Below are 13388 nucleotides of genomic sequence, written 5' to 3' on the forward strand. Positions count from 1 at the left end.
GTAACACAGACAACACACACACACACACTGTTTATCACACAGGTCCAGGACCAGACCCAAGGCCTGTGTGTGAACACTATCACCTGCTTGTCGGGTGTAGAGAGAGTGACAAGAGTGACGAGTGAGAGGCAGGCATGCAGTACACCACTCAACACAGCCAAACACAGGTCTGGAACACAGGGTGGGAGAATCACAAGAGGAGCCACGTGAAGTAGGAACTCAAAAGTCAGGCTTGTCCAGCTGAAAGGAGGAGAAGCGGTTACACACACGCACAAAGTACAGTAAGCACAGAGTTGTGAAATTCAGCAGTGAAATTTGCAGCTCAAAGAAAGAAAAGCACACTTTGGACAGCCCTGGGAAAGTACCAATAACAGTGGGCAAATAAAACTGCTTACACTGTGCATCATCAAACATAATAGACAGGGCAAAACTTGAGGAGCGCAGAAAAACACAAGAGCGGAAGAACATTGGGTGGTGCAGTCTGACATAACGTGCATCTACGGCTCAGGACAGAAATACAGAGATCAGAGTGCTTAAGACGTGGACAGTCAGCCAGAGAACTAATCCGATCGGAGGCTGACCGTTCAGAACAGCAACAGTAATGAGATAAACTCAGCCAGCCATTGGCTGAGGGAGAAGAGGAGCTGGCTCAGCCATTGGCTGACAAAAGAAGAATGGCATTTACAGGCAGACAGAAGAGCCCACAGAGGCCCCCTGTGTGACAGTTGGGATTATGGGTAATATCATTAAATCCACTTAACAGTCAGAGGGAGGTGAGGGAGAGAGAGAGAGACAGAGCACGAGAGAGAGAGCAGTATACTCTAGTGACGTGTAGAGGACTGACAGGTGTTGTTCTTAGAGAGTGGTCTACCCATCTGTTCAGGATAGCAGCAGAGGGGGGGGGGGGGGGGGGGGGGGGGTTGCTGAGTGGAATTAGGACCACAGAGAGAGGGAGGAGGAATGGTGTTGCTTCTACATCCCAACTGTCACATCATAATACAACATCAAGAGAGCCAGAACCAGGGGAAGGAGGGCGGAGTCAGGGCCTCCCGGCAGGCTAGAGACAGATCGGAGAGAGGTGGAGACGAGGAGGAGAGTAGAGGACATGCAGGCAGGCTGGCGGGACAGGAGGACTGGCGGTAGGACACGGCTGGACACGTACCCCTTGGGCCTGCAGACGCAGGCTGGTAGCCGGGCTGGCTGTGAGGCGCTTTTCCCACTGACTGGGACGCGGCTCAGGGGTGGCCTCCATAAAACTGCGCTTTAACTCGCTAATGCTAGCCTGATGTTTCAAAACATCCTCCTGAGTCTTATCCAGGTCCTAGTGGTGCCAGGAGGACGCCACACAGCCATGGTGGGGGGTGAGGAGAGGGGACAACAACAATGGACAACAGCTACATTAGTCTGGAAACAATGACAGTAACAGGATGGACGCCAAGCCTCACTGATTGCCCGTGTATGGCTAGTTTTAGTGTGTGTATGGGTGTACCATTTGTGACTGCATTCAGAATTATAGGCGTTTGTCGTTGTTTCCTACCTCACAGTTGGCTCAAATAAATAAATAAAATACATCTTTTTTGAACATGTGAACTTTCATATGGCTTAATTACAAACCTGTAGGGGATCCGTAAATATTAATACAAATATTAAAATTATGAGCCTAGTTTGGCCAAGGAGACCTAGCTCCAAGTAATGAGGGCATTTCCTTATGAGCCACCAGGAGGCGCTATCATTCCACAGAATGTACAGGCTGGTAGTGGCACCCTTTCTTCACTGTATTTCGTGAAACTAAGAAATAATGGCCACACACCGTCCCAATCGTAACCTCACTCTAACGGATAACGATATCCAATTAAAAGCAGTCCGATTTCAAGTCATTGTGAGCCCTTTTAGAGAATTGGAGGATGTAGAAAACATCCACACTGATCAAAGGTTGTGATGAGAGAGAGGCATCAGTGAGGTGAGGCTTTTGTCAAGAGTTTAACCCTTTAGTTCAGTAGTAGCCTACAACGTGAACGACAAAAACATGGAACTGCCAATGGAACCCAATCAGAGGAACCAATTTTCCCTTTGACACCGTTGAACAAGGGTTTCGCTTTAAATGTGTCTCGTCGTCACATTTCGACAGGTGTACATTTATACATGGCATAAAGCACATGCTGTTGCCATGGTGATAAGTGACAGAGTGTGGCTTCACTTGAAATACATTTACATATATTTTTTGAATGTTTTCATTCAGCATACTCCAGAAGGTTTGAAATACTGTTCTCATTATCTACACTCCATGAGGTTATTCCAGGTCATTTCTCCTATCATGACCCCGGTAAGGGAAGGTCATGATAAAAGTGTAGTTTATTTACGTTTAATAGCGTAAAAAGACAGTCTAGTAATTACATGGCATAAGGCATCATGGCAGTTCCACGTTTTGGGGGCAGGTTTAGTTTGTTATTGTACCATTACAAATTCAAAACTCAAATCAAGCCAACCAAAGCAGGAAAATCCCTAAATGGGTTAGGGAAACAATATTAGTCGGATATCACCGGGAAATACTAAATAATATGTTCACAAAAAAAAAGAATAGACTCAATAATAGGCCGGTAATCAGCGGCCACCCTCACCCCACTAAACACCAAACCCTGTTGGGTCAGACATGCATCCAATCCCCGTCCCTCATGCAGAATCATGCATTGGTGTTCAAACACACACAATCACACACACAGAGCCTGAGAGTGAGAGGTAGACTGGAGTAGTCAGCCTGGGACAGGAGCCAAGAGGACACAGGCTTGGGCTTTGATTCCCTTTAGTTAGGCGCCAATAGTCATCATAGTCATACCAACCTCCAACATTAAATTGCTATGTCTGACATATATATTTTCCCCCTGCACTCTCAACCTTCCGCTCTGTGGAATCAAAAAATGAAGACATGAGGCATTTTGTGCAAAAAATAAAAAATAAAGAGTAAATAAAATGCAGCCAGAGGTGAAAACCTGTGCAGTCAGAGGACAGATCCAGTACAGAGGCTGTGGGGACAGGGCCACAAGCACACTGGACCCTCTCCAAACCACACTTCACCGCAGCTGTGTAGTGATCAACTCTAATACTAAAATGTGGACATAAGAGAACACTTAGTCCTCACAATGTGGAGCTCACTTGGGTGTTAACCCTTAGAATGCTGCAGCTAAGGCAAGCCTATCCGGAACAATGTCCTAAACCGTAGTATGTGCAGCTTTGGTGGCGCGTGGTTGGACAGCAGTGTGTTGTACTCCTTTTCCCCCTGGAAATAAAACGCACCAAATACATCCCAGATCACAGTGGCACCAGCACAAAAAAGAAAAAAGATATCAACAACAAAGCATACATTCCTGCAGCAAAAGTCAAACCCAGGCTACAAAATGAGGCGCAGAGAGGATGTGGAAAACCCCAGCTGATTTACAGACAAATACACCATCAAACAACCAATCAAATCAACCTGTTGGGAGAAGTCTGGCTCATCTCCTTTCATCTACGAGTGCCAAGGAGAAAAGGACATGTTAGTTTGACACCTGCACTGCCCATACCGCTCTGTATAAATGGTATTATAAATCATCTTAAAAAGGTGCAGTACAACGGGCCCTCACAGACCTCAGTGCCCTCAGTAGGTGTGGCCGCCGCCCCTTCGCTAGGCTCCTCCTCTACCTGCATGTAGTGGGAATGGTTTTTGTTGGGAGAAAGAGAAGGTGAAATGGATGATGGGAAAGGCCGATTCCCAGCAGCACCACATAAAGGTGCGATGTCATGTGATTGAGGGAGGAGCAGCCAGGCTCCGCCCACATGAGAGTAAGGCATGATTGGACGGAGGGGGGGGTGCACATGCTGGCCTTGGCTGGGATACTGGGCGGCGGTCTGGTCTTGTTTCTGTGTAGAGCTGATTTGAAGTTTTTTGTGTATTTTCTACCGTGTGTTGTTTTTTTTATTACTGTTTTCAAAAAATTGTGAGAAACTCTGGCATATTAAATGGCAACTATAATAACACTGATCAGGACAGGGGCAGGGAGTGAAACGCTGCAATAACGTCCTTATAGGCCAAAAGTAGCTTGATAACAGACATATACTGAACATATTCACACATCTAGCGGTTTATCAACATTTCCAGCGAAACGGATGATGACAGGAATTTATCATTTTACAACACTAAAAAGTTGTACAAGGTATCCTTTTCCTCTTATTCATTTAACAAAAAGGATTCATGACAGAGCAGCCAATACTAGTACAATATGATTTCTAATTTAAGATCTCTGGAGATTGGCGAAAGATTACAATTCAATTTGGTCATTTTACACAGAAAATCAAGGGTTTGGAGAAGGAAAACGGAGAGAGAAACATAACAGGGAGGGAGTGCAGAACACGGAGGTGAGGTAGTGACATGGTGCCACTTAAGGCCCCTACACACCCTACGCAAACAAAGTGACGGAGCGTCGTATGCGATTCGTTCCAAAATTTGACCCGCACAAAATAGTGTGTAGAAGTACGTAGAGAACGACGCGCCGTCGCTGCGTTGGCGTAAAGTGTCGTAGCGGTCTTTAGGCAGCAGGGTCACACAGCTGGTCACACAGCTCTTCCTGCAGCAGGGAAGTGTGTGTGTCAGTGTTTTTGTCTGAGCAGAGCCTGGCCACGGGGGCGGGCGCCTTGGGCTCCAGATAGCACAGCGACAAGGCCAGGGGCAGGGCCAAGAGGAAGGCCAAAGCCAGGGACTGGGAGGCAGACAGCAGCACAGCCAAGATGAACATGAAGGAGGGCACCAGGGAGGGGGAGGAGAGGGGCAGGAAGCGCTGCAACCCTGCGGGGACCAAGCAGGCAGCACAGTCCTGGGGCAGACTGGGAAAGCAGAGGTAGCCGTCCTCATCCAGCAGAGAGAAGGGAAGGAGGCCCAGGCGCAGGCCCGTCAACATGCCTAGCAGGGAGAGGCCCAGCCTGGATTGAGCGGCAGCCTTGGCCTGGGCAGGTGACCCTTCCTGGGGCTCTGAGCTACAGGCCAGGGGGGAGGGGGGAGGAGAGGCCTCTAGAGGCTGGTGATGGTACTGCTCTGCTGCAGCCAAACTGTCTGCATGCTGCTGCTGGGTACAATCAGGGTCCCAGATACCCGGGTAGTCCCTGTCCCCGTCCTCCGAGATGTCGGACAGAACGTCCAGCTCAGAGATGGTGTCCAGGATGGGAGGAAGGGATGAGATTGAGGAGGAGGAGGAAAAGGACAGGGGGAACATGAAGATAGACTGCACAGTGAGGGACCATTGTTTCCCCGCCGCAGAGAGAGAAAGAGAGCAGTCCACATGTAGACACCATGCAGGGAGGGGCCAGTAGGGGAAACGCAAGCAAAATCACAACCCATAAAATTAAATAAATGTGTGTGAGAAATTATAAAACAGTAACAGGATAGAGTGCACAGGAAAAGAGAGGAGAGGGGGAGAGAGAGAAACACACTATTAGTCAGTGAGACATGTCAAGTCAGGGGTGCAGACGAGAGGTCACAGAGAGGGGGCAGTGGAAAAGGTCAGGGGTCAGGGGGTGCTGGAGAAAGAGGGCGGGTGGGGTGTGAGGGAGGTCAATCACATTCTACAACTGTACAACAGGATTAGAGCTGGCATCATTAGTGGACAGAGACGCAGACTGAAGTCAGAAGAGATAACGGGGGGGGAAGAAACCCAAAAACAGGAAGGTGTTTGAGATTGAGTTAGAGCACCGTCGTACTCCGGTTGTCCTCATTCAAATCAAATTCAAAACTCAAATTACTTGGAGCTCTGTCCTCTTAACATGTTCACTTCCTGAGAACCATACATCTACCCTGCCATGGCAGGACAACATCTGCCGGACAAAAATCCACTTAGTGGAGTCTCGATTAATAATCACATTTGCAAAGGGGGGGGTCCCATGGTCCTATCGGGATACATTACCCCTAGTACAACTAAGACAGTGTGCCCAATGAACTGGGCTTTATCACAGAAGAGATGAGCCTCTGAATTCTTTGCGCTCAGTACCACAGGTTACATAACGAACTGAATACATGGCTTTCATGGCCAACTCACTGTAAGACTGAATAAGATCCTTTATACAGCTACCAAATGTCAAGCCAGTCTTAAACTCTTCCAATAGGAACTAGCAGGGGCACGGAGCAGACAGTTCAGAATGGCATCCTATAGCTCCAGCTAATTCAATTAAACTATACACTGCTCCAGCGGCTGTTGTTTTGACTACTGGGCTGAATGTTGGGGTTTGTTCGGTAGATTTGTCAAAACGCAAAGAAACACATTACACAGTAGATCTTTTGAGGAGGGGCGGGGAACGTGACAAAACCAAATACACAAAGATTAAGTCACTATACTGGTTGGTTTACATACAATCTAACGAACAGAACAATAGGCTAGTTATTCTAAGCTAGACAGTAGACATACAATGAATTGAGTTCCCCTGTAGTGAAACCTTGAGGGAATTTCTTTGAGACAAATGGGATTAGGAACAGACAGACAATTCAGTCCCGGTCCAACAACGGGATGTCTCATTCTACCTAGAGAGAGAGGAGAGACCGAGTGTGAACATCCCCCTGCCTCCTCTCTCACCTTGGAGTCAGAGGAGAGTTCCAGGCCAGGCTCCCTGCCGTTCTCCCAAGAGGTGGGGGCTGACTCCTGGGCCTCGGTCACGTTAATCATTGGAGCTAGAGGGGCACAGAGGAGACAACACACACAGCTTTATATAACAACTATATTCTCCATTCATTTACGCATACTTCCGAATGATATTCAGCTCAGCACATCAATTCTAATGTCAACTCGTGATAAAAATACAAAATCGACAGTCACATCACAATATCGTTATGTTTTGTTAGGTAGCGTTAGCTAAACCTGCTGTTCTCCATCTTTAAAAAAATACTAAATAAATAAATATAGACCCAACATGTTTTCAGCCCTTTTTTTTATCAAGGACTAATGAAAACTAATTGTCTCATGGCTCTCTCACCTCTCTGCAGCAGACATATGCTGAGCAATATGTTTGGAACATCAAATCGCATTTAATAAAATGGCAGTATCAAACCGCAACACATATAGAATCGTGAGAATCACAATACATATCATGAAGTCCCTGGAAGTCCTAAAGTCAACACCTGGCCAGCAGAGGGCACTCTAACCACAGAGCACAGTTTAATCTGGTTCATATGAAAGAAGACCATGATTGCACAGATTCATAGTACATACCAGACATGGCTATTTGTTTTAGCTATAGTATAGGCCTACTTCCAATAGCTATTCAGATGAAAAGAGCTCAGAGAAAAATGACACAGCATGCTAGATCTATGTGAAACTACAGTAATTGACATGTCATGAATAGCAGTAGTGTACAGTAGTGGATTTAGTAGTGCCAACACACACACACACACACACACACACACACACACACACACACACACACACACACACACACACACACACACACACACACACACACACACACACACACACACACACACACACACACACACACACACAGACAGAGTGGTCCGTTCATGGATTCTTGAGGTTTAGTTGTGAGGGTTTGATATGGTGGCGGTGTGATATGGAACCTGTTATCATCTGTAACCGACCATGCCACCCACAGCACAGCCGCCACTCCCTGTATTGTTGTGCCATGTGTTGGGGAAAGCGAGAATAATTGCTCCAGAAACCAGAACCAAATTCTCCTCAGCTAGCGCCGCCTCGTTCAGAATCCCAGTCCCGGTCCCATACCAGCTGTGACCCTCTCTAAAGCTCTGGGGGCTTACTGGGTCTGGGGGCCCTAATCAGGGGCCAGATCTTTGTCTCAATCAGAGCACAGAGAAGACTCCACAGCTGGCCAGACAGAGAACAAATGGTTCCCGACGTCTCTTCTCTTGATCGCCTCTACTACGGCGGGGCTAGAGGGAATTAATAGTATAGAGCATTGATGGTGAACGATCAAGAGGCTCCTCAGAGAGGACCTACATACCGGAGTGGAAAGGAGGGAAGGAAGCAAAGAATGGAGATTCCAGAGCAGGCCAGGTTAGCCCACAGCTGGACTGAGTAGAGTAGAGTAACCCTTTAATAACGAATAGCCCTGGTGCACTCTGGGTATTTGGGATATTTGATTTAGTTATCCTAGTACCTTCAGATCTTCAAGCTAGACAGAGGGAGGAAGAAGGGCAAAAGCCCTCGCCTCATTCAATCGTTGTAGGCTACTCACGGCAACGTAGAATATTGAGTAACCAACATTCATTTGGCGATTCATGTTTGTCGAGCTAGCACTCTCCTCCTGGATTAGTGCTGATGTAGTGGGAAGCAAAATGCAGATGGGTCAATATTACACGCTATTCGATCTGTCACAGGAACCACCGGTACATGTTCAAGCTTAGATTCCCGGGTTTAATTACAACAACACTATCAGCTACAGCATCACCTGCATTTAATCTTCATGGCAGCCTGCTTGCAGGCTACAGTCCAGTACTACTGCATTTCAGTCTAATTCCCCAAATCAACTGGACACTAAGTTTTGCTCAGAGCAAGTTCTAGAACGCTTTCAATGGTTGAAAATAGGCCTAATGACTGACAACATCCTTCATGCGTGCAATTGCTTTACTGGCACGGTTTCTTTCCCGTGGTAAATGTATAGTGTCACGTATACAGTCCAGCCATTGAAACACTTTTGAAATCCCCTGGTCAAGACGAATGAGTCCGGATTCATCCCCAGTCATTCCCAAACAAAGGGAAACAGATGTTGGAGTCATTTCCCATATCTAACCAAATGCCCATGATGGGGAGGAAGTCATGCATACAGCTAGCTACACACACACACTCACTGGCTGACCCCGTATAGGACACTGGCTCCGCTCTAAACACTTTAGACGAGACGGTTTGAACAAACTAGGAGGATGGTGTTAGTGTGCTCTAAAGGTTAACAATTGATCGAGGCGAAACAGAAGGCATGCTGGGGCATGTTGAGGACTGCGGTCATACAGAGACATCTGAACAGGGTTGTGTTTCTTTTTGTACGTCTCACTGTAATGATTTTCCTCTGACCTTGCGGGTCCTTTGTTACGTTCCCTCCTTCGCTCCCTCTCCGGTTTGGAGTGTTTCCCCAGCAGTTTCTCTAAATATCTCTTTGATGACGAGGCCGGGGGAGGTGGTTCTGTGACGTCCCCCTACGCCGTTTGCCTTGAGCGGACTGAATGAGAGCTCCCTGATGGTCACACAAAGAGACTTACTGCTTGTGAAGGCCGGGTGTAGAGGCCATATTCCACCGAGTAACACTCTCCACTCCTCCTGCAGAGATAGCTATGGACTGACTCAGCGGAGCCTGTAGTTTAGTAGTGGGCATAGTAATATGGCATCCCAAATGTGTGTGTGTTTGTCTAGTGCCACGGCCTACCTCCATCCAGGCTTCGTGAGATACGCTTGCTGGAGGTGCGCTCGAAGTAGGGTGCCGGCCTGTCGATGAGGGTGCTGGCCTGTCGTGTCTGGGCCTGGGTCCGCCCACTGTATCGGAACTTGGAGCCCAGCGTGAGAAACTTGGCTTTAATGGGTGCTTCTGGAGTCATCAGCCTAGAGCGAGAATAGGACCAAAATAAGATCAATACTATTCTGAAAACAAAACTTTTTCATATCCAGTTTAGTGGCAGTATGCAAAACGTATTTCAGTTTACTGGAAGACTGTGAGAGTAGATAGATTTTTCATTGGAAGAAAGCCTAGTACTCTATTTCATGCCAGTAAACTGGGACCACCGCTGAAGCCAAAGTGATAAACATAACCTCTCTATTTACACACAGAGGCTAAGGCTAAGGATGAGTCATGAAGACGCAGGTATAAGGGATCCATTCAACAGTCTCATTGTTTGTCAGTGACCGTAAGTAAACACAGCTGTAAAGGGCGCCGAACATTTAGCTGTCTCTTATTCCCCTTAGCTGGCTCTGCTCTGAGTCACAGTTGTGTTTGGGACTAAATATTATCGGGAGACAGAGGTGGGAGTGGGGGAGGGCTGGTCGCAAACCTCCCTGCCCCTATCCTTAATCTCCTATGGCGACAGGGCTTTCCTGCCCGTACAGCTCCCCCCATTCACTTCGCAGAGCCCCTTAAATCAGAAATTTTTCACGCGCACGCTATGACAGACAGACAGACAGACAGACAGACAGACAGACAGACAGACAGACAGACAGACAGACAGACAGACAGAGAGCAGAAGTTCCTTCAAACAGGCCCGTGCCCAGCCTGAGGGGCCGGCAGGCTGGAGCAGAGGGGAGAGGGGAGGCACTCAGTCCAGATGTCTCTGGCGTCGTCCTAGTGGTGTCAGGTTTAGCCACAGTGGCGTCCATAAAGTGAGGCAATTGCTCTCTGCTCTTCTACAGGCACATTGGGGCGGCGGTCTGTTGTTTAAACACAGGGGCGTGCAGGTCAGAGCTGATTTCAACTCCATTCAAACACGCTGGCCCTGGGCGTGCTGCTGGTGTGTCAGGGTCTCTGTAGATTCCATCATGATCTCAGCATCCCCGGCACGACTTCTCCATCCCAGCACAGCCAGGGCCTGGGTCTGACATGACATCATGCCTTCACAACAGAGTCCAAAAGAAGCCGCTATTTGATCAAGCTCTTCGGCCAAGTTCTTTGGCCCAAACCGATATTGACCGGGCTGATTAAAGCTCTCATTGGTATTGATATCAGTGTACAAGACCATTAAGCAGATGGCAGTTTAAGGAGAGTCATTATTAGGAGTTGATTTAGCACACAGAGGATCTGAATCATAGAGGAGAGAGGTGCTATTGGGCTTTGGCTATTAGTGGTTGAGTAGAAGGCAGCGAGCATTTTTTTTTGCTTTGCATTTGTTGAGGCTGTGGCTCCCCTCCTTGTCATCTGTGCCAAGAACAACATAGCTCGATTAAACAGCCGAGGATCTCCATGGCGAATCTGGTTCCAATTTGCCATGGGCCGACACTCCTCTTACAAACTGTCAAACAATGCAAGGCGCCGCAGGTGGGATTTATTTAACGTAATGTGTTGCTGGGGTGATTCCAACCATAGGGCGTTGCGTTTAAAATGACGTCAAGACAGATGAACCCCCAAGGGACGGGCTGATCTGGGAGCGAGAAGTTGGGGTTTCACGGTTGAAAGACATCTCTATCAGTGGGTCTGAGGGACTCTGCTTTCCTAAAGGATATTAAATGTTTGCTCATTCTTAATCCCCAGTGTGGGACAGTTCCTTCCTTAATGATACATCCCTGCAGAGCGGACGCTAAGAAGACAGTTTAAGCGCATGATAATGGCCATGGCTTTAGGCCTCGGACGGAGAAGCTGCTTAAACAAATAAGTGCACAATGGCCTCGCTCCACTCCACTGTGCTCCATCTCTTTGCACTGGACAGGAAGACTCGGAGGAACTTAGTGCTCCCTAGAGACTGGCCAATTACACACTCCAGTTGGTACACACTTCAGACTGTGGGGGGGGGAAATGCAATTTAACATGCTCCACTGTGGTTTGACATGGGCTCCGACTGTCTGTGTTAGCTTAGACACGCATTTCACAGAGTCAACAGGTTAGAAAGGGCCTGTAGATGGATGTAAAAGGTGGAACAGAACATTTTAACAAATGGTGCAATCATTCAAAAACAACAGACTTCAAAGGACCTAACACACTAGCTCTTCCTAGTTCAGACATCTTTTCAAGTCTGATGCAGTGAGTTAGAGGTGAACAGGATTAAGTTCAACAGAAATGTAGGGGTTGTTGACATGGATGCTGACAGTGAGTGTTACCTGAAGAAGGTGTGATTCTCCACACAGACCTTCCAGACCCTCTTGGCAGCGCGGTGGTTGGGCAGCTTGAAGCCCACAGAGCTCTCAAACTGCTCTGTCTGGAAAGCAGAGTATAGACGTGAGTTCCCCTGAGTACTAGAGACTAGCTTAGTTAGAAAACATACGCGCTACAAAAGACAGAGATATGGACCCAACGCCCCCACCTCCAAGACTAGTTTGAATGGGCGTTAAGAAAGAAATATCTAAATGTCAGTATTTCCCTCTGTACAATCAAACCATCTCCTAACACTGTCAGTATTTGGCTCAATGAAGGAGTCTGCTTCCTACGGCTGCTCTCTCGAGTGGGCTTTCGAAAAGGACAACTCCAAAATGTGGAAATGTCTAGTGTTTTCCTCTGAGGGCGGTGCTGTTCCGTACCTCTCCCGGCCTGATTTTGATATAGAAGTTGCTGCGTTTGTAGGAAATCTTGAGGATTTTGGGCCAGGCAAAGCGGTTTATCCGGAGTCGGTCTTTGTAGATCAGCAAGCCGTTGGCACACACTCCCAACATGATGTCCACTCCCTCAGAGTCCTGCAGACAAAGACACCAGCCAAAGCAACAGTTCAACAAAGTACAATGAAGAGAAAACACAGTCAAGTATGCAGTATAGACAACAAGGAGAGAACAGACAACAGTCTCAGATTTCGCCAAGGAGCACAATGGAATTATTTGATATAACATACAACTAAAAGGCTGGATATTCAATCATCCCATCACAACTCAATGGTAACGTTGTTATCAAGCTTGCATGACGCCATAAAGGGCCTTTTAAAGTCCGGCTGTATGGATAGATACAGAGTGACTATTGATTTGTGTATTCAACGGTAAAATGAGGAAAATCCATCCCCGCCGATGGGCATGGCAACTATTAGATGCCAATGCATGGCTTTTAACCAAACCCTCTCACTCCGCATGGCCTTGGCATGCTTTTCCACATGACCTGCATTCCCTGCCCACAGAGAAAGTAAGATAGCATGAGCGAGTGAGAGGACATGTGGGCCTGACATGTACTTTTCTCACTGACGGTTGGGATATGTACTAAGAGGTCACTGATCCTTCTCTCCCACCTTATCGCTCTCCCTCTCATTCCCTTTCTCCCTCTCTGGACCAAATATTTCTCTGAGTATTTTCAACCCATGTCGAGTCCACGTGGAGAGACAAGGGTTCATTCCACGGGGCTGTTCCCATGTCGATGGCCCAGTGAAAAGAGCTCCGGCTCCAATCCACCACATGTGTTTGTACAGCTGACGCGGTGGTAGGGCCGGCTCTCTTTTCCACTTGAAATGCTTTGGCTTTCTGTTTTCCGGCGCCCTCTCTTCCCCTCAATGCACACCACATCAAAGGAGCCTCCCTGAGTCCTGTGTGCTCTCACAGGCGTTTCTTCCAGACCTCTATACACAACGAATGGAGCATAGTAGAACAGTTCCTGGGACTAATGACTAAGTTCGAATACTGACCAGCAAGCTATGCCTCCTTGTGCAGAGGATATCCACACTACAGCTTACAGTTCATTCACCTTTCTTACCGCCATCAGCTTCACATTTTCTCATCGCAGGGCATTTTACAAACCTA

At 47.6% G+C, this 13388-nt stretch overlaps 1 protein-coding gene across 27 annotated transcripts in view; it reads right to left on the reverse strand.

Moving 5' to 3' along the window:
- epb41l2 (erythrocyte membrane protein band 4.1 like 2) overlaps nucleotides 1–13388 on the reverse strand; it is an 86212-nt gene that overhangs the window by 10000 nt on the left and 62824 nt on the right. For 11 of the 27 annotated variants that reach the window (XM_036975738.1, XM_036975744.1, XM_036975757.1 and 8 more), the window contains exons 9-16: nucleotides 12195–12347; nucleotides 11778–11875; nucleotides 9406–9578; nucleotides 6591–6685; nucleotides 3622–3675; nucleotides 3470–3502; nucleotides 2838–2900; nucleotides 1163–1321 (exon numbers count right to left, since the gene is read on the reverse strand). In XM_036975738.1, the coding sequence (XP_036831633.1) occupies nucleotides 1163–1321; nucleotides 2838–2900; nucleotides 3470–3502; nucleotides 3622–3675; nucleotides 6591–6685; nucleotides 9406–9578; nucleotides 11778–11875; nucleotides 12195–12347 (828 nt within the window). Of the gene's footprint in view, nucleotides 1–1162; nucleotides 1322–2837; nucleotides 2901–3469; nucleotides 3503–3621; nucleotides 3676–3926; nucleotides 5250–6590; nucleotides 6686–9405; nucleotides 9579–11777; nucleotides 11876–12194; nucleotides 12348–13388 lie in introns of those variants that run through there. The other 16 variants (XM_036975761.1, XM_036975762.1, XM_036975750.1 and 13 more) reach the window with 8 other exon arrangements.

The sequence above is a fragment of the Oncorhynchus mykiss genome, chromosome 4, assembly GCF_013265735.2.
Source record: "Oncorhynchus mykiss isolate Arlee chromosome 4, USDA_OmykA_1.1, whole genome shotgun sequence".
NCBI lineage: Eukaryota > Metazoa > Chordata > Actinopteri > Salmoniformes > Salmonidae > Oncorhynchus > Oncorhynchus mykiss.